The sequence below is a fragment of the Kwoniella pini genome, chromosome 1 (assembly GCF_000512605.2).
Source record: "Kwoniella pini CBS 10737 chromosome 1, complete sequence".
NCBI classification, from domain to species: domain Eukaryota; kingdom Fungi; phylum Basidiomycota; class Tremellomycetes; order Tremellales; family Cryptococcaceae; genus Kwoniella; species Kwoniella pini.
Genome location: NC_091716.1, coordinates 2,838,003 through 2,862,660, shown reverse-complemented (window position 1 = coordinate 2,862,660; position 24,658 = coordinate 2,838,003). Strand labels below are relative to the sequence as shown.

Sequence of the window (24,658 nt, the reverse complement as noted above, 5' to 3'; positions counted from 1 at the left end):
TCTCTGGTTCTTGTGAGAAACCCAGACATACCCTACACCTTCGGAAAAACCCTCTCGTCAGCATCTGGGAGTCAAAAGGGAATAATCTGTAGCTCCTACCCGCTAATTGAGCATCGAGCTTCATGTCAGTCAGATGTCTTCTCAAGCAGTGTGTCGTGATTTCATGAACGGGTGAGTCGTAGATAGCCTACGGTGGAAAAGTCCAGTGTACTGAATCATTATGGTCGTACCCTTTATTCAGCTTCTGCCGTTTTGGAGCGTCATGCAGATTTTATCATCCACCTCGAGGCCCAACGGCGACTCAGCAAAGAGGAGTGTCGACTGGATCGTCTAAATACCAATTCAAGTGAGTCTGCACCCACACCTTCCGAAGATCCTATACTGACCTTGACATCGACCGGCAGCGAAGAGACTATACGGCAGGATCTAACAATAGAGAAACCCATCTTTTTTATTTCGAATTACGCAGCAGCGAAACATGAACCTAATCTGTTTTTCGGTTATGATATATCGCCCGAAGAGTTGAGGTGGAAAAGCGTTGTAGCGTTGAAAGAAGGCAAAGGCCAGGACTACGCAAGTCGAGTCTTGAAAGATTACGCCTTACAGGCAACAGGTGCTGACGGCCTGCAATTGCGGTTTATTAGGTGAATGAAGAAAGCACACTCATGAACCAAGCCAATTCCACTATCACTCAAGCAGTTGCCAACTTGTCAGCCACTACCAAAGTTGCCGAACAATTGCATAATGCTCGGTTCACTGGAAACTCTGTGCCAGGAGATGATCGCCCAAAAGATTTCTCCGAAGCTGCTGCGTTGGGCAATGGCAATAGCAATACTCAAACAAGTGGAACATCCTTCGGTGGAAATAGTAGTGGAGCTTTTGGAGGGAATGTACCCACCGCGTTTGGTGGATCAAGCAATACAAGTGGGGCTTTTGGTCAAAGTGCTTTTGGATCATCGTCCAAAACTTCAGGCTTCGGATCAAGTTCATTTGGATCGAGTTCAGCAAATTCTGCTTTTGGTGCGGCCAAGCCTGCTTCGACCGGATTTGGCTCGACTACGAACCCATCTGCAGGTAGTGGCTTTGGGTCTTCAGGGTTTGGCGCGAAGCCTGCTGGTGGATCTGCGTTTGGCTCATCGGCTTTTGGATCCTCCCCTTCCACTGGATCTGCCTTCGGATCAACAACTACCCCTCAAGGTGGTTCGGCATTTGGGCAATCTGGTTTTGGGGCTAAGCCTAGCGTTTCAGCTTTCGGCAACTCTCCTACGCCTTCTGCGTTCGGTGTATCATCTACTCCTTCTGCCTTTGGATCCACTACGACACCATCATCGGGTTTTGGCACTTCTGCTTTTGGTGCTAAATCCGCAGGTACTCCTTCTGCATTCGGCGCTCCAACCGCTCCATCAGCATTCGGATCGAAGCCTGCGCCTTCTGCACCGGCAGCTTTTGGATCATCATCAACCCCTTCTGCTTTCGGATCATCGTCAACCCCTTCTGCCACTTCAGCGTTTGGTTCGTCAGGGTTCGGGGCTTCATCCACTACAATATCGTCAACCGGATCTGGCTTTGGTCAATCAGGCTTTGGTCAGTCCGCATTCGGTCAATCAGCCAAACCAGCTACTTTTGGTTCATCTCCTGCACAACCAAATACCGCATCAGCATTTGGTAGTAGCGGATTTGGGAAACCCTCTACTCCTGCCGGTAGCGGATTTGGTGCATTCTCCAGTAACACCGCTCCTGCTTCGAGTCAATCGGCTACACCAACCACTGCGTCATCAAACCCATTCGCAGCATCATCAACATCGTCAAATCCATTCGCAACACCGTCTGAAACGGCTCCACCAACACAATCGACCAATCCCTTCGCATCAACACCAGTTGCATCTCCATCAGCGTTTGGCAGTACTAGTGCGTTTGGGCAACCTTCCAGTACATCGGCATTTGGGGCATCATCAAGTTCAGCATTTGGAAATTCTTCCGCTTTCGGTACAACGCCGTCTCAGCCGAGCAGTGCATTCGGCGGCGGTTCTGGTTTTGGCGTACAACCACAAGGAGATGTACCGCCTGGTTGGTCGTATGATGATCCTTGGAGTTATCTTTTACCAACGGAAAATGGTAATGACAAAGGAGAGAAACTGGACGAGAGTTTTGTAAAAGCATTTAAGGAGAGTAGTTTCGCTCTTGGCAATATACCATTATTGCCTCCGCCTATAGAACTGAGAGCTTAACATAAAGTTCGAATACAATATTAGCTCAAGACATTCATGTAACAAATAACGATAAGTTACAAGCATCGCGACAAGGCCAATGCGCATCAAGAGACATCGACAATATTCATTGACCATACCTTGGTTCATTATCAAACATGTTGTATTTATCACTCTTAATTGAGTTTATAATTGCTACTAATGCATTCTATGCTCTTTATATGCGTACTCATTGAATGAGACTCTGGATCTGTATCATGCTCTATCACTAATTTTCATCATTGTCTCTTCGTCAATTTTTACCTTTATAAATGCAATCTGACGTTACGAGTGAGTGAAAAGAAAATCACACGAAAGCTAGACGGGACAGTATCTTATCTCCAATCATCCCGAGTCGTCTCAAGGGTTGTTCAAGCCATCAAATCTGCAGACTATCATGAGAACAACACACACGCATAGAGATGACAATTTCAGAATTGAGGTTATTATCTCGCTCAACGTTGGAAACGAGCCAATCCGCTCCAATCAAATATTCCCCATATTGATTTTACCAGTCTTTTCCCAATCTGATACAAGAAACACTCACGGTCCTTTATAATAATGAAACGAATTAAAGAAACCGATAGACTATTGAGTTTACTTAGTCGTAAGCTTTGTGTAACTTTTGATAATTACTCTCAGCAATTTACATTTAAAATTATTCTTAATCAATTCGGCAAAAGATAATGAAATTTATCAACTATTAAACTTGTTCCAATATCAAAAAAGTAAAGAAAATTGATTCAAGATTTTTGAGTAATATGTCAATCAAGCAACATCATTATCAATGTTATCATTCATCAATATCATCTAATTCATTTACTAGTTTTCAAATACATCATCAATATAAAATTGAATTTCCTATAAAAGACGAATGTCCAAGATGGTCTTTAAAAATTACAAAAGATGAATTAAATTTTTTAATTATACTTCAAAATTTAGTTCCTCATATATTCTTAAATTCATTTGATTACGAATTGGCTATAGCTCCTGCAATGGGATATGAAAGGGCTAAAGATTTATCAAATGCTATGGTAAATCTGAAGAATTTATCTAATTACCTTTTATAGCTGAATGAAATTTTTCTAGGTGATACCCTTGGACCAAATTTCTTTCTCATATCTATCTCCTACTGGTGAAAGATATATTGGAAAGATAAATAATATTCATTCTCATATGATTTGCCTGAATATACCTTCTGCAAATTGAAAGGAAGAAGTGAAAAAATGTCAATCGTTTTGAAGAGTATACTTCCGTGTGATGACGTATAATAAAAATAGCACGTATCATTGAGTCTGAATGTATGATTATATGATTTATTGAGAATAAATGGACAATTCATTTTTCATATTTGGGCTCAGCTGCCACTTTATTTTCATTATCATTTTGGTTAGTGCGGAACCAAACAAATCATCCGATCAGGTAAAAAGTAGTGATAATCAATCGTGCGTTATCTTCTATATTGATGTCATCTTTCGATTTCTAACTATCATTATTCGCAATCGCATCGTCAGTAAGTAGTATTGCATTATTATCTTCATAATCTATTGTTGTAATTTTTCTCAACAATACCAATTCAATTGCAGACAACATTTCTTTTATTAATAAAATAGTATGTCCAAATCCATCTTATTCAATACTATTCGAAATCAAAATCTGACTAAAAATTTCAACTTTTTATCAATTCGATCTTTCATATCTTCTAATAGAATAAATATACAATCGAAAAATAAAATGTCACCACCTCAACATAAAATGGGATATTTTCCAAGAATTACAACTTCTTTACCTTCTGAACATGGTGAATTTAGAAATGTACTTTGGACAGGTGAATCAAGTCAATTAGTAATTATGACTATACCTGTTGGTGGAGAAATTGGTGAAGAAGTTAGTTTTTGTTATTTTTTTTTTTCATTTTTCTCTTTGCCTTTAACTTTTTATATGAATTCTTTTATATGAATTCATAAATTAATTTGAAGTTTTATAGGTTCATCATGTTGATCAACATTTAGTTTTCACTTCTGGAACTTGTAAAGCTATAATTGCAGATGAAGAAAAAGAAGTTAAAGCAGGTGATTTAGTAATTGTACCTCAAGGTACTAAGCATAATTGTAAATCATTCATTAATTCATTTATCAATCCATCACTATTGAAATTATCAGCTGATTTTGTTATAACATCTATTTTTCAGTTATTAATTCTGGACCAACTCCACTTTCATTGTTTACGGTTTATGCACCTGCTGAACATGCTGAAGGAGCAGTACATAAAACTAAAGAAGAAGGAGATGAATTGGAAGATGCTGGAAAAGATGAGGCTCCAGAATGGGCTAACAAAGGCTAAGGAGTAGGGATAACCGATTAAATCAGAATTGTAAGAAGTGAATGAATGAATGAAATATGACTCGAATCAAATATTGGTGAAAATACTAGAAATCACTGTTCAATTACAAGACAATCTACATCACGAATGTGTATATCTAGTCTAGTATTGATTGACAGCATCTGAATAAACTTGTCAACGCGGTCATAACCGCATGACATGGTATTTCGTTCGTTTATGCCTAATAACTTGGAGTCGAGTTGCAATTTGTGCAAGACTATCCATACAGCAGTATCAACAATATGACAGTCCGCTATTGACTTGCTAGAGGCTTCCAACGAACTTGAGACACAAAATTTGTCGTTCCATTACTCCACATGCCCTTCCGCTTGATCAATCTGACAAATTCAAACTCAAAGGTCGAGGTGTGCTTAATTCAAGATTAAATTCTTCACCATAATTTAAATCTCTTTTAATTGATTCTTTCTGATTTGGAGAAACAATTGAATCTCCTAAAGAAGATCTTGATCTTTGTCTACTTCCAATCCTGTATAATCCTGTTGAAGGTGGAGATTGAAGATTTGCGGGCGGACTAAGTATACCATTCTCAACGATTGTATTATTGCTTAAAGGAGGTGATTGTCTTTTGACAGGTGAAGATAAATTAGATGAAGAAGAATGTAAACTTGATGATGAATCCCTTCTTGATGAACCATTTTGATGACTATTAAATCGTTGAAGTCCAGTAATTGAACTTCCTGATGATCGTCGATTACTTATACTTGAAGGAAGTAATAATGGTCTAGGTAAAGAAGAAGAAGAAGGTGAACTTGCTGATTTTATATGAGTAGGAGGTGTAGATGCTGTCAAATTTGATAACCTCTCTCGAATTGATGAAGTGGTAGAATCTACTGTATCACTTCTTTTTCGGGATGTCAAATGAGATGCGACGGATGGTCTGTTATCTTGATGAATCGATGAATCCGATTGATTGGGTCCATTCTGATCACTAAGCTGAGATTGCTGCTTTTTTATATTGCCATTCTCATTCTGATTTTGGTGTTTCGAATTATCGGTAGTTGATCTGCTGTCAGAACTGCTACTTCCCCAAAATGATCCAATAGCTTTCGACCAGGATGTACTAGCTTTTAATATCCCAGATGAAGCCGCTGAGCTGCTATCCGTCGCTTGATTTTGACTTTTCTGCTTCGGTAAAGGAGGTGGTGATATGTCTATCTTTTCCCCATTCTGTTCGGCATCAAGTCGCACTTTTCGGATCTGGTCCGCCATATCAAGCACAGCGTTTATTCCACCAACTTGTCGTAAAGGATAGTTTCGCAGGATCTCTAGGAGTCTCAAGAATGACTCTCCTTCTTCATCATCCTGTCCCGTGTAAGAGCCATCTACGCCCCATAGTCCAGTCGTTTCATTGGGTTGTGTGGATATAGGTCTTTCCAACAACATATCCTTCACTTGTAGTATCATCGACAAGGCGATATCTATCAATAAATCGACTTTTGGTTGTTGGTTGGGAGTGGATCGTTCTTCAGATAGTAAGAAATCGTATACTTTCGGTATACTAGATAGGGGTAAATCCTTCAAGAATAGGTGATTGATCCATCTGAACGCGAACAATTTAAGATCTAAACCCTTTTCGATGATCAGAATGTTATATAGAGGTTGATTTATCCAATATAATCTACTAATCAATTTGTCCAGTACAATATCCGGAGTCATCAATGCAGCATCAAACTCCTGGAAGAAAGACATAATGAACCAAAATGTACTTTCTTCTGGGTAGTCCAAGGTACTCTGGGCGTTGATACTTCCACCTCCTCCAGAATGGATAAGGTAGAAAGTAGATATTATATCAATGAAAGAACGCTGGTAAAACCAATGAGGATTTGTCCGTAGAAATATGTAAAGTAATCGAGTGAGACATTCCGAATTTGTTTCTGGGTAATATAGAGATCCGGAGAAAGGGGAGGGGGAAGCTGTACCTGTGGGTAGTGGTTTAGGCGAAAGCAAGGTTATTGGAGAGGTGGGAGATTTTGAGCTGTCCTCGGTGGTTGAAATGATAATTGAGTTCGGTCCAAGGGAGCTTGAGTATGAGGTATCGATTGGTGCTGGTTTGATCGTATCCAATCTAGATAAAATTGGATGCGATGGTGAAGGGTCAATGGATAATGTTATTTTTGGTGACATAATTTGTTCTTCTTCCTCATTTTTGTCTTCATCACCATTTCCATTCTGCTTTATACGGTTACCATCTTGGTGTGATCCGAGAGGTTTGTAGTTTACTTTATCGGATTGTTTACCCTTTTGTTTTGACGAATATCCAAATCCACCTTTATGCTCGATTTCATTCAATAAGTCTATCCGCTTAAACAGCGCTCGTCTATTCAGTATAGGGCTAAGTGATACCCCAGAACTAGTATCTTCATCATCCGAGCTAAAATCCTCATCGATTTGCTCGGCCTTGGTGTCTGTGGGTGAGTCTAAATTTTGTAAAGGTCTGAGAGGTGATGATTGAGTTGGATTAGTCCTCGCACGCCAAAAAGTGGATTTGAGCGATTTAAGATCCTTTGATAGCTCCAGAAGCAGTTTATCATGCGTGGAAGAAGATGAGCTCTGGAAAATAGTTGTATGAGCGTCAGTCTGCTGCGTAGGATATTGAATTCGTGGAGAGATTAAAGATGGTTAAGAGCTTACGGGTAGCTGTTCCAGTTCTTCCATAAAGGTTTTAACAAGATTCTAACCTATATAGTCAGTTGGATGTAGCACTTCATGCAGATTTGAAGATCTCACATAGTATCGCTCTCTCTGTATACCTGAAGTAGATTTCCATGATATTTTCTCCGCTGGTATTATTCCCAGTAAAAGGGAGTAAGCCAGAGGTCGAAGATGTGGTGGGTGGTTAGGTATACCTGATTAAGCAAGCAGTCGAATGAGATTTTTTTAGATGACATGCAGTAGGAGAAAACTACTCACCTTTCCCGCAAAGCGCTCTGAGAGTTCCCAAATCCACTACTGGGTCAGACGCATTTCTTGAGCCATCCAGTAACCTCTGAAATGCGAACAACCTTTATATTCCACAAGACTTTCAGTTCTGCCCGCCTGGCGATTGGAGCTAATGTTTACTCACCGCTGATTGTCATCTTCTTCGTACCGCAATGTCATATTGTCATGTTCGGCTGGGCTTCAAGTTAATTACCTGATTGATACAAGCCTAGGGATTATGTACGATGCATAGGGAGATATGAAACAAGGTATGTACCAAGACGAGGATATCTATCAATATATATAGTCTGTGGTACTATTGTCTTCCCACGTGTTTCCATTCGCTGGCTAAATAAATAACCGGAAGGGATTCCATATTATTATTGTTAAAAACCCTGATAAACTGCTCATATTGTTGATCATATTACTTCCTTTTCTTTCATTCTACCTTTTGAACATCAGTCTAGATCAGCTCCCTAGTTCTCAAGATGGCAACTCGAATACCAGTAGCTCTGACTTATAGTCCTATACGGCATGGCGTTACCTCCTCCAGCTATACTAGAAACTTCCAAAGGTGCTATCAGAGTACTTCCGAAAGTAACCCTTCCTCATCTGCCTCCCGGTCGTCATACTCGAGAGCGAACCTGGCGACCCTCGCAGCAGAAGGAGATCTTGTAGTCCCTGATAAGACTTCCGGATCAAAATCTCTACAGACTCCCAATAAATCGCATCCTATACCAAATCAAGTGAAACCACTCGCCTTTCCTCCACCTAAACTAAAAGCGAATCCTTATGCTCCGAATTACGCTATATCGGAAGAAGATCTTGATGAGCCAATCGAATTTGCAAACGATCCCCTTTCTTCTGATGTGGGTGCAGAAAATTACGCCTCCTCCAGCAATAGCTCCATCAAAGGCCAGTCTCACCATGCAGCAACAACTTTAGAAGAGCCCAATCGAGGAAGTCATATCGATTGGAATCGAAATGATAGTCAGACAGACAGGAGGGAGAGCTTTTATCAAATGGAAGGAAAGACCATAGAATTAGGGGTTCTGGAAAGTGTGACGTTACATAAAAATTATATTATTTACAAGAATCGAACTAACATAGATGGAGGAGTCATAACTTGGGGAAGGTTGAGAGACTCTTGTACTTGTAAGCTCTGTAGAGATCCAAATACATCACAGAAAACATATACAACTGGGCAAGCTATGAGAAAAGCTTATGATAATCACCCACCTCTGATAGAAGGCATCGATCTCAATTCAGGTACAAAAGGCTTGAAGATAACATGGGGAAACAATAAGGGTGAAAAATCCCATATATCGTTTTTTTCTAGAAGCAAATTAAGATATCTCTGCGAAGCAAATTCAATTAAAGAAGGACACTATCCATCTCAGATATTTAATCGTAAATTATGGGATTCTACAAGTATATCGAATAACCAATCACTCAAATTACCATACGATATGATAAGATCACGAAAAGCGTATACAATGTTGAGGTTACTGGAACAATTACATACTTATGGTTTGGTTATAATTGAAGGAGTTCCAACTAATCCGACGAACGATGAGGACTGTCATTTGAGGAAAGTTATGGGTTGGATAGGTGAAATAAGGAATACGTTTTATGGGGAAACCTGGAATGTTAAAAGTATGCCTCAAAGTAAGAATGTAGCGTGAGTTTTGTCCCAATACATATGCAAAAACGTCGAATGATACTAATGTATCGGGAATTTCTTCATCTAGATATACTAATGTCGATCTAGGTCTACATATGGATTTACTTTACTTTTCCTCACCACCTAGAATTCAAGCACTTCATTGTTTACGAAATCGAGTAAATGGCGGAATATCATATTTTGTTGATTCTTTCAAAGTAGCAATGGATTTACCAGAAGATCTGTATAAAACATTAACCTCAACATATATACCTTATATTTATGATAATGATAATCATTATTTAAGATATAGTCATAAAGTAATTGAAGATTTTGGTAAAAATGGAAATTTAATTTCAAATCCACATACTGCTATAAATTGGTCACCACCTTTTAGAGATACTTGGGTACCTTCATCTTCTGATAATGATGAGATGAATTTAGAAATTAAAGCAAAAAATGAATTAAATACTTTATGGAGTATAACAGAATTTGAAAATAAATTAAATGATTCAAAATATAAATTAGAATTTAAAATGAAAGAAGGTGATTTAATTTTATTTGATAATAGACGTATATTACATGCAAGAACTTCATTTTATGATAAATCAATTGAAGAAATTAAAAATGAAAAAATTCAAATTATAAAAGGAGAACCAAATAGATGGTTAAAAGGTTGTTATCTTGATGGAGAAGTTTTATGGGATAAATTAAATGTTTTAAAAAAACAAATTGAAAAAGAAAAATTATTAAAAGATCTTGGAAAATAAAAAAATTTGAAAAAGCAATTAAATAATGCTGAAGATAAATTAGATAAAATTTCAATGAGAAATTGATAATATATCTTAAAACCTTGTAGAAAGGTGGAAAATATCATTTACTGTGAGTATGAGATTTGCATTTTAGTATATAATAGATGTATTTTATGTAATGAAAGTTTATTCAATACTGTTATATGTAAGAATATCAAATGATTTTATATCCATGATTTCAATTTAATACAATAAACGAAAATGGCCAAGTTATATTACTTCTTATTCTTTTCCATATGCTCTAAGAATAGCAGGTACAGGACTAACATTTTCAGAAGTTGAAGGATCTCTATCCCATTTAGTTCCTTTTAAATTATTTCCTTCTTGTATTTGTGATTCAAGAATATTAATTTGACCTGAATCTCTATATTTAGATTTTAATATTCTATTAACAGCTTCTCTTGAAATTCCAAATTTTTTAGATAAAAATTCTTTTGAAAATTTAACAGAATCAATTGAATGTAAAGTTTTTAAACCTGACATTGCTGAATAAGTTAATTTTTTTTTAGGTGACCAACGTTCTTCAATTAATGATTTAGATTTTTGTTGAATCATTGTATCTACTTTTGATATTTTTGTTATTATTGATTGATTTCTTGATATTATATTATCTACCTTATCTTACTATCAGCTTTTTTTTAAAAAAAAAGTTTGAGAAAATGCAGGAATTTTTGTATTTTTTCAACTTACGATTATTATCAAATGAATTTGAAGGTGTTCGAGGATTTAAAGAAAGCCCGAAATTCTTTTTCGGAGATTTAAGGAATAAATTTGATTTTGAAGAAGAAGAAGAAGAAGATGATTCATCATTTAATTTTCTATTTATTCCAAATGATTTATCATTTTTTATGCGTATATTATTATCACCCCTAAATGAAGATGAAGGATTTAACCTTTTAGATTCTTCAAGATAATTTAAATTTGCTCTTTCAAATTTTTTTTTACCTAATCTAATTTGATTATATTGAGATTGATCATTAGTTCTTTTAATTCCAATTTTTTCTCTCCAATCTTCTTCTTCTTCTATTTCTGCTAATTCACTTTTATTTGATTTTCCTCTAAGACCAAATTTTTTAATTCCTCCATATTTTTCTAAATTACTTTTACTTTTACGTTCTGTTAAACTTTCTAAAAATTTTATACGATTAATTTCACTTTTATCATTATCTATATTTTCATTTATTGGTATTCGATTTCCATATGAATCTATTTTTGCTAAAGGTGCTTCGTATGGTTTTTGTGGTCTTTTAACTGAATTTATAGTAGATTGACTAAATGATCGACATGTTAAACAGATTCTGGGGACTGTGACAGGTATCCTAGATGAAGATGCTTTCGATATTATGAACATCTTCACTCTCTTGTAGTGTAGCTCTGAGCCTTTTGTCCTTTTTTTGCCTGTTCACGATTGATTTGAAACGCAACGAAAATGATTATAGTCAGAGTGCACAATAGACTGTGATTCTGAAATTTCCGTACTCATAGTATATAGTCATAGTTCCCTTTCTTGAATGAGTCACCCATTTAATATTGTATCGTCAGTCACTCAGTCACTCATTCACTCATTCATCTGTGTCCGGTGCCGGTTCAACGTGCATTCAAGATCATGCTTGCACTTATTCAATACTCAAATTGCAATCTTACCATCTTAGCTCTTGCATCTCATCGTTAGCAGTCTCGTCTCTACCTAATTATACCCTTAAAACAGCTTCGGTCGGTAGCCTGTCTCATCTGAGCAGCCAAAACCAGGATCTCTTCATTCCGAACGCCGTACGCCATATCCGATTTGTCTCGCACCGTTGGATCATCCGTCATTCATAGTACGAAGAACTTATATATCTCTTACCTCGAATCACATCGCGATACTGCGTAAACCGAAGATGGAAGCATTGGGATTCAATGTAGGTGTCATATGGCACATTTATCGTCCATTCGCCCAGTCGTCCTAGCTGCTAACGCTGCATTGGATACAGATCGCCACCGGTTTTCTTGAAGGTGTAGTCAGGGGATACAAAGGAGCATTGTTGACACAAGCAAATTATCACAATTTGACTCAGTGTGAAAATCTTGAAGGTGAGCCGATCAAATGAGAACAGTGTGATAGCGGTATAGCTAATTATCATTTAGATTTCCGACTTCAATTGTCTTCAACGGATTATGGAAACTTTCTAGCTAATGAACCTTTACCCCTTTCAACATCGACAATCGCAGATAAAGCTACCGACAAGCTTGTAGCTGAATTTAACTATTTACGTACCAATGCTGTTGAACCTTTAGCAACATTCATGGATTATATCACATACGCCTACATGATTGATAACGTCATTCTTTTAACCCTTGGAACTTTACATGAAAGAGATACTCATGAATTATTAGAACGATGTCATCCTTTAGGAGTCTTCGATACTATGCCTGCTCTATGTGTAGCTACGAATGTAGAGGAACTTTATCATAGTGTGTTGGTTGAGACGCCCTTGGGTGAGTCTGATTAGAATTCTTATCCATTCCCGAGATACATCGTAACTTTGCATGCTGATTCAAGGCATTTCGATAAATAGCACCATACTTCAGAGATTGCTTGTCTGCTCAGGATCTTGATGATCTAAATATCGAAATAATTCGAAACTCTTTATATAAAGCTTATTTGGAAGATTTTCATAAATTCTGTCAAACTCTTCCATCACCTACATCAGAAATAATGACTAAAATTTTATCATTTGAAGCAGATAGAAGAACATTAAATATTACAATAAATTCTTTTGGTACAGAATTAACAAAAGAACAAAGAGCAAGATTATTTCCTACAATTGGTAGATTATATCCTGAAGGAAATAATTCATTAGCAAGAGCAGAAGATTTAGATTCAGTAATTCAAAGTGTAGATCATATTTCAGAATATAAAACATTTTTTGATAAATCTAATATTGGTTCAAATGTTAATGCAGAAGATGGAAATGAAAGTTCAAGTTTAGAAGATGAATTTTTTAAATATGATGTTGAACTTAATAAACAATCTTTTCTTCAACAATTTCAATTTGCAGTTTTTTATAGTTTTATTAAATTAAAAGAACAAGAAGTTAGAAATTTAACTTGGATAGCTGAATGTATTGCTCAAGATGCTAAAGATAGAGTAAATGATTATATACCTGTTTTCTAGAAAGCTTTGTTCTTTAAGTAAAGGAATATATCTATATATTCAAAATCATATCGGTTTTTTTTTCTTCATAATGAATCTTTACTATGGTTTGTTATAAGATTTTACATTCAGCATGTATATTTATTGGTTGTTCATCATCTTCACGATCTGAATCATCTTAAACTTAATTCTTGACTATGTTCGCGTGCAGTTAACGTTGGTCATGATGGGTGTTCAGTTGTGCAAGGATAGCAGTTGGTGATTAGTGATACGAGCTATTTGACCTTTGCTGACTCAATATTACTAGCCGTACAGACGAAAGAAACCGTTGACAACCTTCGGACTCATGATCAAATCCCCATTAGGCTAACCTTCACGCTTCTTGAAAGAAGTCGAACAAATTTCCTTAACCTTCATAACACGCCAAACGATCACCTGAAAACCTTCTCCTTCTTGTTCTTCACCAAGGCCTCACATCAACAGAAGAAACACAGATAAGATGATGGATACAGTATTTGAGGATTCATCTACTCCACCTTTTCCTCCTCCTCCCTCTTCATTCCCAAGATCTGAGAAGAGCAACTACAATTGAGAAAAAACGAGATCGTAGAATAAGAAAAAGTCATTTGAAAAATTACGAAAATTTCATAATTGAATCTAGAGGAAAATGAATAAGTCGAAATCAATTTTCGAATTGAAAATCTATCTAATATAAAAAATTAATGCTGATTAAAAGAAATTTGAAATGATTAAAAAGAAGAGAATGTAAAATTGAGTGATAAATTAAAAAGATGAAAGGAAGAAAGAAAGAAATAAGTAAAAATCTTTGATAAAATATTTATAACAAAAATCTCAATTAAAGAAAGAAAACGTGTTTTTTGGAGAAAGATAATTTTGATTTACAAGGACAGATGATTTTTTCAAAAAAAAAAATCTTAAACGAGAAATTGAAAGCAAATGATAATCATAGATTTTATTTCTATCGATGAAGACCTAAAACACCTTATATAGGAGAAGATCGCTTACACGACCATGAAGCGACTTGATAGTATTAGTAGTATGTTGTTAATCGAGATTAGGGATGAACAGGATGAGAAGAAGAGGATAAGTGTGCAGTTTGCAGATTTGGGGAATTTGAAGCGGGAAATATTAAACAATATCGGAGTGTCCAGAAAAAAGCAAAATGTGAGTGATTGGCTTCAGTTATCATGTTATTCCATCTTTCGCAATCCTGAATGTTAAATATACTGATTGACCCCACGATAGCAACTCCAATCAATAGCAAGGAAGGACAGAGCGATGATCAAATTGTGGTAGATTCTGAAATTGCGATTAACCGACCCAAAGCCAAGTGAGAGGATGAAATGTCGTTTCCCAACACCCTCTAATTAGGCGAACAATCGGATTGTTTGTGGACCTTGGTACCATTTCATAATTATATAGTTTCATAATAATATAGAGAAATGTATATTTCACAATCGCATGTCCACATACTTGGTTTAAAATTTGTAAACCTGTAGAAAGGCTAATGTTTCCCAAATAGTTAGTTAAATCCTTTCTTCATTACAATAGAAGAAAGGTGTGGGGGATATAGCTCTCAGTCTCGCCTTTAATTCCCCTCTCATACCCATTCACTTCTCCTGAGAGCAGTTTCGCGAACCAAGTTGTTATCCTGGGAGGGTATGTCATGTTACGGATTACCAGATTTATCGTCATCGAGCTTTGGTCTCTGCATTTGTGTTTTCGATTCATGGGTAGACGAGTAATAAAGACAGCAACTCACCATTTGAGCTAAAAGAGTTGGCCACAGGCCGCCTATGGCCACTTTTCTTATAGTTGAAAGCAGATGTCGAAACAAGTAAAATGCAAAAAATCTTGTATCTGATCAATTGAAGCACATCTCTTTAATTCTCTATCATTCTTGACAACCACGTGTCAATGAACTGAAAGTCATGACGTCATGACTTCCCCACTTTCATACAGATTACCCGCAGAACAACTTCGTTTCTGAATGTGGGCGAGGCAGTATACATCATCGCACTAGTATCATCTGGATCCATTAAACTCCTGATCCTGTTACCTGCCAAAGATTCAAATCAAGTTAGCCAGATCCTTGCATAAAACATTTACCACGCAATCAAGTCAAGCGCCATCTTCAACGCAAAATGATTCCCAAGCGACACTAAGCGAAAGCTATCAATCAAGTTGATTTACGTTAGTATCTTCGGTCATAGCCGTCACAAACCAAAGACAATAGACGGAAAACCGCGGGCAAGTGTTTATCAGATGATTCTGAGGGGCATCATCTTGAATGTGGAGTAAAGGTAATAACGAATATTTCTCGAATAATTGTATCAATTTAGTGTATTTTGAATGCACAATTGATCATAAATTATTGGTATCAAGGTATTACGCGGAGCACATTGGATGATTAGATATTCATGTACTATTAAGAAACAAAAATGCCTCGCGTTTCAAATGAAGATAAAATAATTAACGGACCGAGAAAGATCGGATCTAAAAAAGTACGTCCGTGCGATAATTGTGAGTCACTCATTTTTGACCAGATACCATCTGACCTTTCTACCACTACCAGAAAGGATACATACCAGTACAATTCGAATTTCAAGCTGATATTCGAAATGACATATTCTAGGTCGACGTCAAAAGCATTCGTGTCATATCAGTGAACCTGGTCGACCATGTACAGATTGTGCAGCTCGAAATAAAGAATGTACATTCGTTGCTCCGCCATTAAAGCGTCATGGTAAAACCCCTCCGAAGAGCTCGTCAATTACAGGAAGTCAACAAGCAATTGCTGGGCCTTCTTCTGTACCGTTTGATACTTCGATTTCGGTAAATCCACATCCCCTTACTCTCCACTTCTGGTGTGAAATAGCTGATCGATATATATATAAGGATAGATAGATACTCCCAAATCATCTATGACGACTTTGATACGGAATGCTAGATTACCAATAGGTTCAGATGAAGATGATGCTGAAGGCGTGAGTTACCTGTCTTATACTACTCAATTTCCGAATATTGGTAAAACAAGCTTAAGCCAGTGTATTTTCCAGTCTGAAGAGGCATATTACGATTCGTTGGATATGGAATATGATGACTATGAAGAATCTCATTATCTTGGTCCATCAGCTATAGCAGCTAGTGCGTTGGCAGCGTCTTTATCAGGCGGAGCAGGTCCTGGACAAAAGTTCCGTCAAGTATCAGATGGACCTATACCTGCACTATTTGTGCGAAATCCAGCATTATTATATGGTAGACTAGGTCCACCAGCGGGAACTCAGCATTTATTAGATGGTTTTGTGGAAACGTTAGGTGCAGAAAAAACTCAGGAATTAATGCAACAGTATGTCATTCCATATTATTGGGATCTCTCCCAGCAATGCACATACATACATCATTGACAGCATATTGACTATTGCGTTTTTCTTTTCTTTTCCAGTTTCAAGGAGACCACTCTAAAAGCATTTCCTGTTGCTAATCGTATGAGATTAGAAGCTATCATCCGAAAGGAACCAGGAAGTGGGACATACCCTACTACCTTTTTAGCTGCTTTGATGGCTCATACCGCATATACTTATCGGATGGTAGACCCAGCAGTAGTAAAGACCATGTGGATCCAAGTTTTAGGTGTTTTCGAAGATGATTTCAGATTACCCAGACTTATGACTTTACAAACAACCATGATGTTATTATTGTGTGAGCCTCATGAAAATCATGCGCAGAATAGTATAACGCTAGGTAGAGTACGTTCATACCAATGAAGGGATCCATTCATGACTTGTATTGACTTTTGAGATACAATTAGGCAGTAGGCTGTGCATACGTACTTGGACTTCATGTAGAATGCTTAAATTGGAAACTACCTCGATGGGAGAGGAGTTTACGTAGAAGGTTATGGTGGTCCTTGATAATGATGGATACTTGGTGAGTTAGACCCATTTTTGACTGTTGAGCCCAGTTGATTTATTTGTACAAAAAAGGAGATCATACATTCAAGGCAGACCACCGTAGTGAGTACTTATCGAGTCTGAGTATAAGAGACGCTAATGTTTTAACGATTGTAGCATACATCGAACGGATCACAATGTCTCCTTACCAAAGATGCGGGACTCAGATTGGGGAAACGATACTTCCGACGAAGCGAGACAATCAATGTTGGCTTTCATTGGCATGGCACGATTATCTATCATCCTTGAACGTATCACAAGTAATTTTCACACCTTACAAGCGGCTGTCTCACCTCCTAAAGAGCCTTATCGATCAGTACTCCTGGAGAGTATAGCCAATGATTTAGACGCCTTTCAGGATTGGTTGGAACCTGAATTGAGTTTACCCGTGAGTCTTCAAGTGACTTCAAAAGCTCAAGGTGTTCGTAAGTCATATTTGACGTCATAATCTCATCTAAATTTAGCAGACCGGTACTGACGTCAACTATTATAGGGTCAATGCAAATCGCCTACTTGGGTCTCAAAGTTGCATTGGTCAGGTTGACACTAGGTGAACCAGGAGAAATATGGCATAATGTAGAAGGTACACTTAGATCTGCTTTGAAAATCGGTACTGAATTAGTCAAATTTATGGAATGTTTAGATGAGCAAGATAAAGCTACTTATTGGTTTCCCTGTAAGTCAATTGCATAATCATGACCAACGCAATGAGGACTAATTAGCATGAATAGATTCTGCATTCAATATTCTAAATGGAGCAGCTTTGTTGCTGAGGGTAGCAGTAAAATCAGGAACGTCTTATCCAATCATCAATTTAGAAGCAGGAGACGTTTTGATTCGATTAGTTACTTGTATAAGAGCAGGATACGTTTCTTCTTGGTCAATAGCAATCACAGCTAAAAACCATATAGAATTATTACTTAAATCATTAGAAGGTAATTTACCTCTAGCTCAAACTTTATTAACTATCTTAAGTGATCCCCTTACTCAAAATCAAAATCAAGATCAAGATCAATATCAACAACAAATTGCACCAAATGATTGGTCATTGGATATCAATAATTTGTTCGTAAGTTCAATCACACAGGACTTTTTATGTTTGGATGTTACTAAAAGATTATCATAGGCTCCAATGACTGATGTTGATCAACAATTATGGAGTAGTTTAGGTTGGTTATGGGATACTCAGACAATGCAATCATAGGTATACGTGATATACATATCTGGAGAATTTGCTCTATGCTTTACAACTTGACCTGTATATTGTCTATACTATTTATGAACACCATATACTAAAAGCCATGGAGATGTGTTGCACAGCTCGACCGTTAAACAAGTGTGAGACCGAAAGCAAAGCAAGTGATTTGTACCAAGCAATGCATGTAAGACCTTTCATACCGTACAACATTTAGAGTCCTTTGATTCGAGTCATTGATGTTCTACCCTCCTTGATAACAGCCAACAAATTCTCTTCTGGTTGATCGAGAACCTACAATTTATTGAATATTAGCACATCTGATTATGTATGATGAGTGAAAAATTGAATATGGCTAACAGTAATGTCTTCCAATGGGTTTGATTTAAGTACAATAATATCTCCATAGGCTCCTGGTGCTATAACACCGAGTTTACCTTCTTGTTTTAGCAATTTAGCTATGAGAACATGGTTAAGTCAGTTAACAGGTGATATAAAGTAAAACAATGGAATAGGTACATACCGGCATTAGTGGTTGCTTGTCTAAGGATAGTAGGTGAGTCAAGTACTTGAGATCGAACAGTAAATTCTTCAGTTTGAAGAGCGTGCATCTGTAGTGCAAGACTCGTTTTAGCCTTTTCACAATACAGAACTGAATATCATGACTTACCGATACAAGGAGATCAGATCCGCTAAATCGTCAAAACCGATGAAGTCAGCTTCAACTTACTATATCTATATAATTGAATACTTTCACTCACTAGCATACAGTTATGCCTGCATCTTCCGCGATTTTTAGTGCTTCAAGACCTTTTGTCATAACTTCTAAATTCTTAGGTCGTCCAACTTCCGATAAGAAATCTTCAAATGGTTTTCTAGCCATGATACCATAACATGCCAATGTAGGAGTAAGGAAAATACCTTTCTCGGCCATTCTAACAATGATCTAGTGTCAGGTTGAGTTGCATAGTCAAACGGAAATCTGCTCACAATTGGGCTGTAGGGACATCAAGGAAATTACCATGTTCAATGGCTTTTACACCGTTCTCTACTGCATGTCGAATGGCAGCGGGTGTATAAGCGTGAGCAGTACCTAAATAATTTAAACTCAGTTCATTAAATCCATGTTTAGGGTTATTCATGAAATTTAGTCAACTCACTTATCTTGTTACCCATTCGATCACAAGTCTTAGTGATAGCTTGAACCTCCTCTTCGGTAAATTGAATCATATCAATAGGATCCGCTTCACTGGAAACACCACCACCCATCATGATTTTAATGACTATCACAATCCGGGTTAATTAGGACTGCATCATCTGCACAAAGGAAAAAGGTATACATACAATCTGCACCTGCTTTCAATTCTTCCCTTACAGCCTTGAGTACTTGTGGAACTCCATCACAGACTCTACCCAATGATTCAGAGTGACCTCCACAACATCCAGTTTGGTTTCCACCAGAAACAGCAGATTGGAAATCCGCATGTCCACCAGTCTGCGAAAGAGCTTTTCCACATTGGAATAATCGGGGTCCTTCAAGTAATCCCTCTTCCAAAGCTGTAGCGATAATTTTTGAAGCACCGCCTAGATGAAGTAAATTGTCAATATTGATTCAGTTTGTACAGCTAGCAAAGATGATCACTCACCAGTATCTCGTACAGTTGTGAAACCACGAGCTAGCATTTCTACGAACCAAGATAGTCAGCATATTGGATTTGTATTATTACTTTCCACCTTCCCTCTCTTCCCCCTACAGCCTCCCTTCCCTTGTGGTGAAGAAATGATATTTACCCTTGAGTACAAAAGTAGATCTCAGACTTGTAAGCTGATCAGGCAATTTGACCAATTCCAACATAGTCTTCACACCGGGAGCAGCAGTGATATGAACGTGACAATCGATCAATCCTCTGTGATATCGGTAAATCAGCCTCATTCGGATCTCACCTATTATAACAGATCAAATCGCTGTCTTATCACTTACGGAGAAACGTAATTGCCTTCTACATCGATTACATTACTTCCAGTTTCGTTGGCTGTATTTTCAACTGAAACGATATTTCCATCTGCGATAGTAATTGACTTGAGTCCATCAAGTACCTTTCCAGAAGCTGGATCTACTATTCGACAATTCTTAAGAATCCTTTCAGGTGTATGAGCTGTTAACCAAGGTTTAATAGCTAATTTCGGAAGACTAAGGCTCATCTTATCAGTCCCAATTTCGTACTGATCGTTCAAAGTGGAGGTTCAAGTACTTACTATTCTTCCCTGACTACTTGTGGATTTGGGAATGGCCAATCGGAAGAGGCAGTACCATTGACTTTGGACGATGACATCTTTGTTATTTCGTTTCTATGTTAGGATTTGTCAAATAAGAAGAAGTAATCAGAATTGCTAAGAATCTATATACTTATATTCTTTCATAAATCTCGCCAGCTTAAATTCCGTTGCCGCACTATACGCCAAAATAGCAATGAGTGAAGCAAGAATGCCCGCGGGCTCTTCCGTGTTTTCGGTTTAGACCGATACGGATCATCTGTTGATCCACAGTGTATGGTATGTGAGCATTTCAACCAATAACTCAGCGATACATGCTTTGCAAGCTATTTGACTCCGGACACTATGCTGTCCAAAAGGAGTTCACTTTGAGATGCGCACAGGAGCTATTACTCATTGCGTATGGTCGTGTGTGTCCTTGTGTGTTTTTGATGGTGAACGCGGTACCCTTACTGAGTGATTGATCGGAATATTACACCATCAAAGGAGGTAGTAACCATATTCGCAGATCATTGGCAAAGCGCCAAATACAGTGTGTTGGCAAATCGCTACGAGCATATGCATTCATTACAAGCTACCTATTGAGAAGCTATAAACTTATTGAAAGCCTCCGTGCCGTCTACTTTCGCCAAATCTTGCATTTTTCCTACCATACTTGGATCCCATTGATCTTTACCCGCAAGAAAGTTCAACGCAGCAATTGTGTTTCCATCTTTGTCGAATATGGGAACGCAAATACATTGATGAACACCCATAGCTGTCATAGCGGGAGTATCAACATACGTTGCTTGAAGTTCTTCTGTGTTGAATGATGCGTAGGCTGCGTGCCGACGAACAACAGTCTCAGGCCATGGTGCACCTTTCGTCATAATCTTCTCGCCTCCGACAGGGTAATCTTTCTATTCCAAGCAGGGTGAGCGTCTCAAACTGACAGCATGCGCAGTAAAACATACAGGAGCAGTAGAATATATCCTCTTTAAAGCATGTCTTTCATCTATCCATTGTAAGATTGTCAGATCGAGGTATTCGAAGGCCTAAATTATATTTTCAGCGATGTTCTCAAGAAGAGTTCGATCTGGCTCACTTGTTTTGATTTCTTCGCTATATCGTCGAACTCTGGTGGATTCGGAGCCGATACATCTGGTCGAGAGATCTGAGTAGGAGGTGCTTGTGCCATTTTAGAGTGTTTTCTGTATTGTTAGTGACTTCGTCACAGCAAGTAGCAGGATTTGACTTCAAGTTTATCTCCCAGTCATATAGGCTGACCTCTATATTATTGTCATTCGGGACCGTTAAGCGTCATGAGCATGGCAATGCCGTATATTCTTTGGTAGGAGCGCCGCGGGCAAATCCCTGAATGCTTATCAGCAGCTGACCTCTATATCAGTTTTGAGTGAACACGGTATTACCGATTCTCTCCTTTTCTGCCTATTAAGAATCATTTACTTACGTCAGATCCTCATGAAGTGGGCTCAGACGATATGATATCTCCTAAATCCCTGAGGATAGCCCTCGGGGAATAATAAATGTGAAGTATGCCGCGGTATTGATGTTGCTGCAGTACTCGGGACCAAGTAAGAGATAACATTAAGGCCAATCATCTTGAAGAAATGATATGACAAGGAGCAATGATCGGCTGTTCCCACAGATAAGCGACTCATAAATCAAGCACAATACAAGTATATATATCCCAGCGATGCACAATTGAAGGTCTCCAAAATACTCTCTTACAGCTGTTTTGAATACTACTGGAATCACTACGAGAAACCTTTTGGAATAATGACAACAATGCAAGATCAAGACGAAAAAGGTTTCGTACCTAACACTGAACAATCCGTAGTAGTTCCAGATGAACATCACCGTCAAGTTGATACGAAACAAGATGATGAAGCTGCTGGTTTCTTAGCAGAGTGGGTATATATATATCTGAAGGAAAAAGTCTGGAACGATAGCTAATCTGGAGTTCTAAATCTGGTAGAGTGGCGAGTAGACCTGATGCAGAAGAGATACTTGCACCTTTCACCCCTAGTGAATCGAAGAAACTTCTTAGAAAGATCGATGCAATCATAATTCCTTTACTGTTTGTAGCTTTGAGTGAGTCAGTGTTTCATTTTTCAATAAACTCTGGATTTCGCTTAACATCCACCGTGTAATATAGTGATGGGTTCTGTCGATAAGGTATCATTGGCTACATCCGCCGTCATGGGTTTCCGAACTGATACCCATCTTGTGGGTCAACAATATTCTTGGACGTCTTCCATCATCTACTTTGGCGCTATCGCCGCTATCATACCTTCTTTGATGGCTATGCAAAGGTTACCTCCCCATATCTACATGTGAGTTGGCTCAAGTGACCTCTCCACAGATCTAGAAATGACGGGAAAATCGATACAGCTCTTTCAACGTATCTGTGTGGGGTATTATCACTTTGTGTTTACCCGCCTGTAAAACTTTTGCCCAAGTTATGGTTGTGAGAACTTTATTGGGTGTTTTCGAATCTGTTATATTCGCTGGTTTCGGTTTGATTGTAAGCTTCAACCTCTCATTCACCGTTCAATGGATGCAGCGCTAAATTTGGGAATTGACAGGTTTCAATGTGGTGGACGAGAGAAGAGCAACCTTTAAGAACAGCTATCATCTTTTCAACTGCCTCGTCGTAAGTTTCAAACATAGAAAGGTCAACAGTCAGAAACCATGCTAAAAGTTCATTCTGTAATAGTATCACAAATGGTTTATTAGCAGTAGCAGCATGGAACTATAAAGGTACAAGAATCTCAAAATGGCAATTACTCTTCTTACTCGTTGGAGGAATCACTTTTACCTGGTCATTACTTCTATGGGCATTCTTACCTGCTAACCCAACCAAAGCTCGATGGTTAACTTTAAGACAAAAAGTAGGAGCAACAAGAAGAATGCAAGATAATCATACTGGAATGGAAAATAAGCAATTTAAACTTTCTCAATTCAAAGAAGCTTTCATAGATCCTAAAACTTGGTTTTACTTCTTTACCAATGTTTTATTGAATATTCCTAATGGTGGTCTAGTAGGGTGAGCTATTATTCTTCTCTTGAAAATATCTGAATTGTTTACTAAAATACGCTTTTATCGTGTTCAGATTCAACAGTATCGTGGTTAAATCTCTTGGCTTTACTACCCAACAGACTTTATTCCTTGGTATCCTTACTGGCAAGTCTTTCTCATTGAAAATCGGAATTCGGTCATAAAGGCTAATTGCTTTAACTTATTATAGGTGTCTTCTCATGGATTTCTTCATTCTTTTGGGGTTGGGTTGCCGTCAAAACTGGCAGAAGACATCTTGCCGCTATGGGATCATGTGTCTTACCACTTATAGGAACTATTTTACTTTACAAACTTCCAAGAAACCAGGTGGCACTTCTTTACTTGTATTTGGGATATATGTACTGGTAAGTGTTAAAAAATCATCTAACATGATTACGGACAGTGCTGAATAAAATTTCGACTTTTAGGGGTCCTTACATCGTTATGATGGGTTCAATGTACGCCAATACTGGTGGATATACTAAGAAAATGACTGTATATGCATTGGGTTATATCGGTTACTGTGTTGGAAACATTGTAAGTCATTTTATCAGCTCAGATTTTCAATTCTATAGCCTGCTAATAAATTATAAATCATTTTAGATTGGCCCACAAACATTCTTGGCTAAACAAGCACCATTATATGTAGGAGGTGTAGTAGCGATGTTAGTATGTTACTCTTTGGCCATTGTAGTTATCGGCTTGTTCTATCTTGTAAGTGACATTAACAGGACAATTTCTTGAAAATCATCGAAATAATTGGGCTAAACGTTTTGTTCTCTTGTTCTCTTGTTCTCATTTAGTATTTACTTCGACTTAACGTAAAGAAAGCAGCCGAATATGAAGCCAACAAAGCAACTTTAGAAGCTGAAGATCAATTATTAAGTGATTGGCAAGATCTTACGGATTTACAAAATCCAAGATTCGTTTATGCTATATAAGCAATAGTCCACAATGACGAAGAGTAGGCGGGAA

At 37.7% G+C, this 24,658-nt stretch overlaps 11 protein-coding genes across 11 annotated transcripts; 7 read left to right on the top strand and 4 right to left on the bottom strand.

Annotated features, from left to right (window-relative positions):
• Window positions 1-133: 133 nt before the first annotated feature.
• On the top strand, window positions 134-2,228 carry I206_101090 (uncharacterized protein; the record flags this gene model as incomplete). The annotated part of the gene is made up of 4 exons (XM_070202328.1): window positions 134-171; window positions 242-346; window positions 405-573; window positions 645-2,228. The coding sequence occupies 4 exons, from the start codon at window positions 134-136 to the stop codon at window positions 2,226-2,228; spliced, it is 1,896 nt and encodes a 631-aa protein (XP_070058429.1).
• Window positions 2,229-3,007: 779 nt separating this feature from the next.
• On the top strand, window positions 3,008-3,455 carry I206_101089 (uncharacterized protein; the record flags this gene model as incomplete). The annotated part of the gene is made up of 2 exons (XM_019152018.1): window positions 3,008-3,280; window positions 3,336-3,455. 2 exons carry the CDS (start codon window positions 3,008-3,010, stop codon window positions 3,453-3,455), a joined length of 393 nt encoding a protein of 130 aa, XP_019014156.1.
• Window positions 3,456-3,980: 525 nt separating this feature from the next.
• On the top strand, window positions 3,981-4,589 carry I206_101088 (uncharacterized protein; the record flags this gene model as incomplete). The annotated part of the gene is made up of 3 exons (XM_019152019.1): window positions 3,981-4,133; window positions 4,234-4,357; window positions 4,438-4,589. 3 exons carry the CDS (start codon window positions 3,981-3,983, stop codon window positions 4,587-4,589), a joined length of 429 nt encoding a protein of 142 aa, XP_019014157.1.
• A 372-nt stretch (window positions 4,590-4,961) lies between these two features.
• On the bottom strand, window positions 4,962-7,748 carry I206_101087 (uncharacterized protein; the record flags this gene model as incomplete). Its single annotated transcript, XM_019152020.1, has 5 exons — window positions 4,962-7,199; window positions 7,281-7,322; window positions 7,377-7,495; window positions 7,560-7,651; window positions 7,714-7,748. The coding sequence occupies 5 exons, from the start codon at window positions 7,746-7,748 to the stop codon at window positions 4,962-4,964; spliced, it is 2,526 nt and encodes an 841-aa protein (XP_019014158.1).
• Window positions 7,749-8,056: 308 nt separating this feature from the next.
• On the top strand, window positions 8,057-10,001 carry I206_101086 (uncharacterized protein; the record flags this gene model as incomplete). Its single annotated transcript, XM_019152021.1, has 2 exons — window positions 8,057-9,249; window positions 9,320-10,001. 2 exons carry the CDS (start codon window positions 8,057-8,059, stop codon window positions 9,999-10,001), a joined length of 1,875 nt encoding a protein of 624 aa, XP_019014159.1.
• A 264-nt stretch (window positions 10,002-10,265) lies between these two features.
• Window positions 10,266-11,394, bottom strand: I206_101085 (uncharacterized protein; the record flags this gene model as incomplete). The annotated part of the gene is made up of 2 exons (XM_019152022.1): window positions 10,266-10,654; window positions 10,734-11,394. The coding sequence occupies 2 exons, from the start codon at window positions 11,392-11,394 to the stop codon at window positions 10,266-10,268; spliced, it is 1,050 nt and encodes a 349-aa protein (XP_019014160.1).
• Window positions 11,395-11,923: 529 nt separating this feature from the next.
• On the top strand, window positions 11,924-13,200 carry I206_101084 (uncharacterized protein; the record flags this gene model as incomplete). The annotated part of the gene is made up of 4 exons (XM_019152023.1): window positions 11,924-11,944; window positions 12,017-12,116; window positions 12,171-12,521; window positions 12,602-13,200. 4 exons carry the CDS (start codon window positions 11,924-11,926, stop codon window positions 13,198-13,200), a joined length of 1,071 nt encoding a protein of 356 aa, XP_019014161.1.
• Window positions 13,201-15,641: 2,441 nt separating this feature from the next.
• On the top strand, window positions 15,642-18,357 carry I206_101083 (uncharacterized protein; the record flags this gene model as incomplete). Its single annotated transcript, XM_019152024.1, has 11 exons — window positions 15,642-15,723; window positions 15,836-16,035; window positions 16,104-16,187; window positions 16,260-16,549; window positions 16,646-16,949; window positions 17,012-17,130; window positions 17,187-17,216; window positions 17,271-17,578; window positions 17,647-17,829; window positions 17,885-18,222; window positions 18,280-18,357. The coding sequence occupies 11 exons, from the start codon at window positions 15,642-15,644 to the stop codon at window positions 18,355-18,357; spliced, it is 2,016 nt and encodes a 671-aa protein (XP_019014162.1).
• A 204-nt stretch (window positions 18,358-18,561) lies between these two features.
• On the bottom strand, window positions 18,562-20,681 carry I206_101082 (uncharacterized protein; the record flags this gene model as incomplete). The annotated part of the gene is made up of 12 exons (XM_019152025.2): window positions 18,562-18,642; window positions 18,709-18,806; window positions 18,872-18,959; window positions 19,019-19,040; window positions 19,110-19,283; window positions 19,339-19,441; window positions 19,509-19,631; window positions 19,693-19,932; window positions 19,995-20,033; window positions 20,140-20,255; window positions 20,330-20,539; window positions 20,605-20,681. 12 exons carry the CDS (start codon window positions 20,679-20,681, stop codon window positions 18,562-18,564), a joined length of 1,371 nt encoding a protein of 456 aa, XP_019014163.2.
• Window positions 20,682-21,200: 519 nt separating this feature from the next.
• I206_101081 (uncharacterized protein) lies at window positions 21,201-21,799 on the bottom strand (the record flags this gene model as incomplete). The annotated part of the gene is made up of 3 exons (XM_019152026.1): window positions 21,201-21,521; window positions 21,576-21,656; window positions 21,707-21,799. The coding sequence occupies 3 exons, from the start codon at window positions 21,797-21,799 to the stop codon at window positions 21,201-21,203; spliced, it is 495 nt and encodes a 164-aa protein (XP_019014164.1).
• Window positions 21,800-22,410: 611 nt separating this feature from the next.
• On the top strand, window positions 22,411-24,624 carry I206_101080 (uncharacterized protein; the record flags this gene model as incomplete). The annotated part of the gene is made up of 11 exons (XM_070202327.1): window positions 22,411-22,532; window positions 22,601-22,716; window positions 22,781-22,958; window positions 23,017-23,149; window positions 23,211-23,278; window positions 23,342-23,671; window positions 23,739-23,809; window positions 23,874-24,048; window positions 24,112-24,220; window positions 24,287-24,397; window positions 24,487-24,624. The coding sequence occupies 11 exons, from the start codon at window positions 22,411-22,413 to the stop codon at window positions 24,622-24,624; spliced, it is 1,551 nt and encodes a 516-aa protein (XP_070058428.1).
• Between the last annotated feature and the right edge of the window lie 34 nt (window positions 24,625-24,658).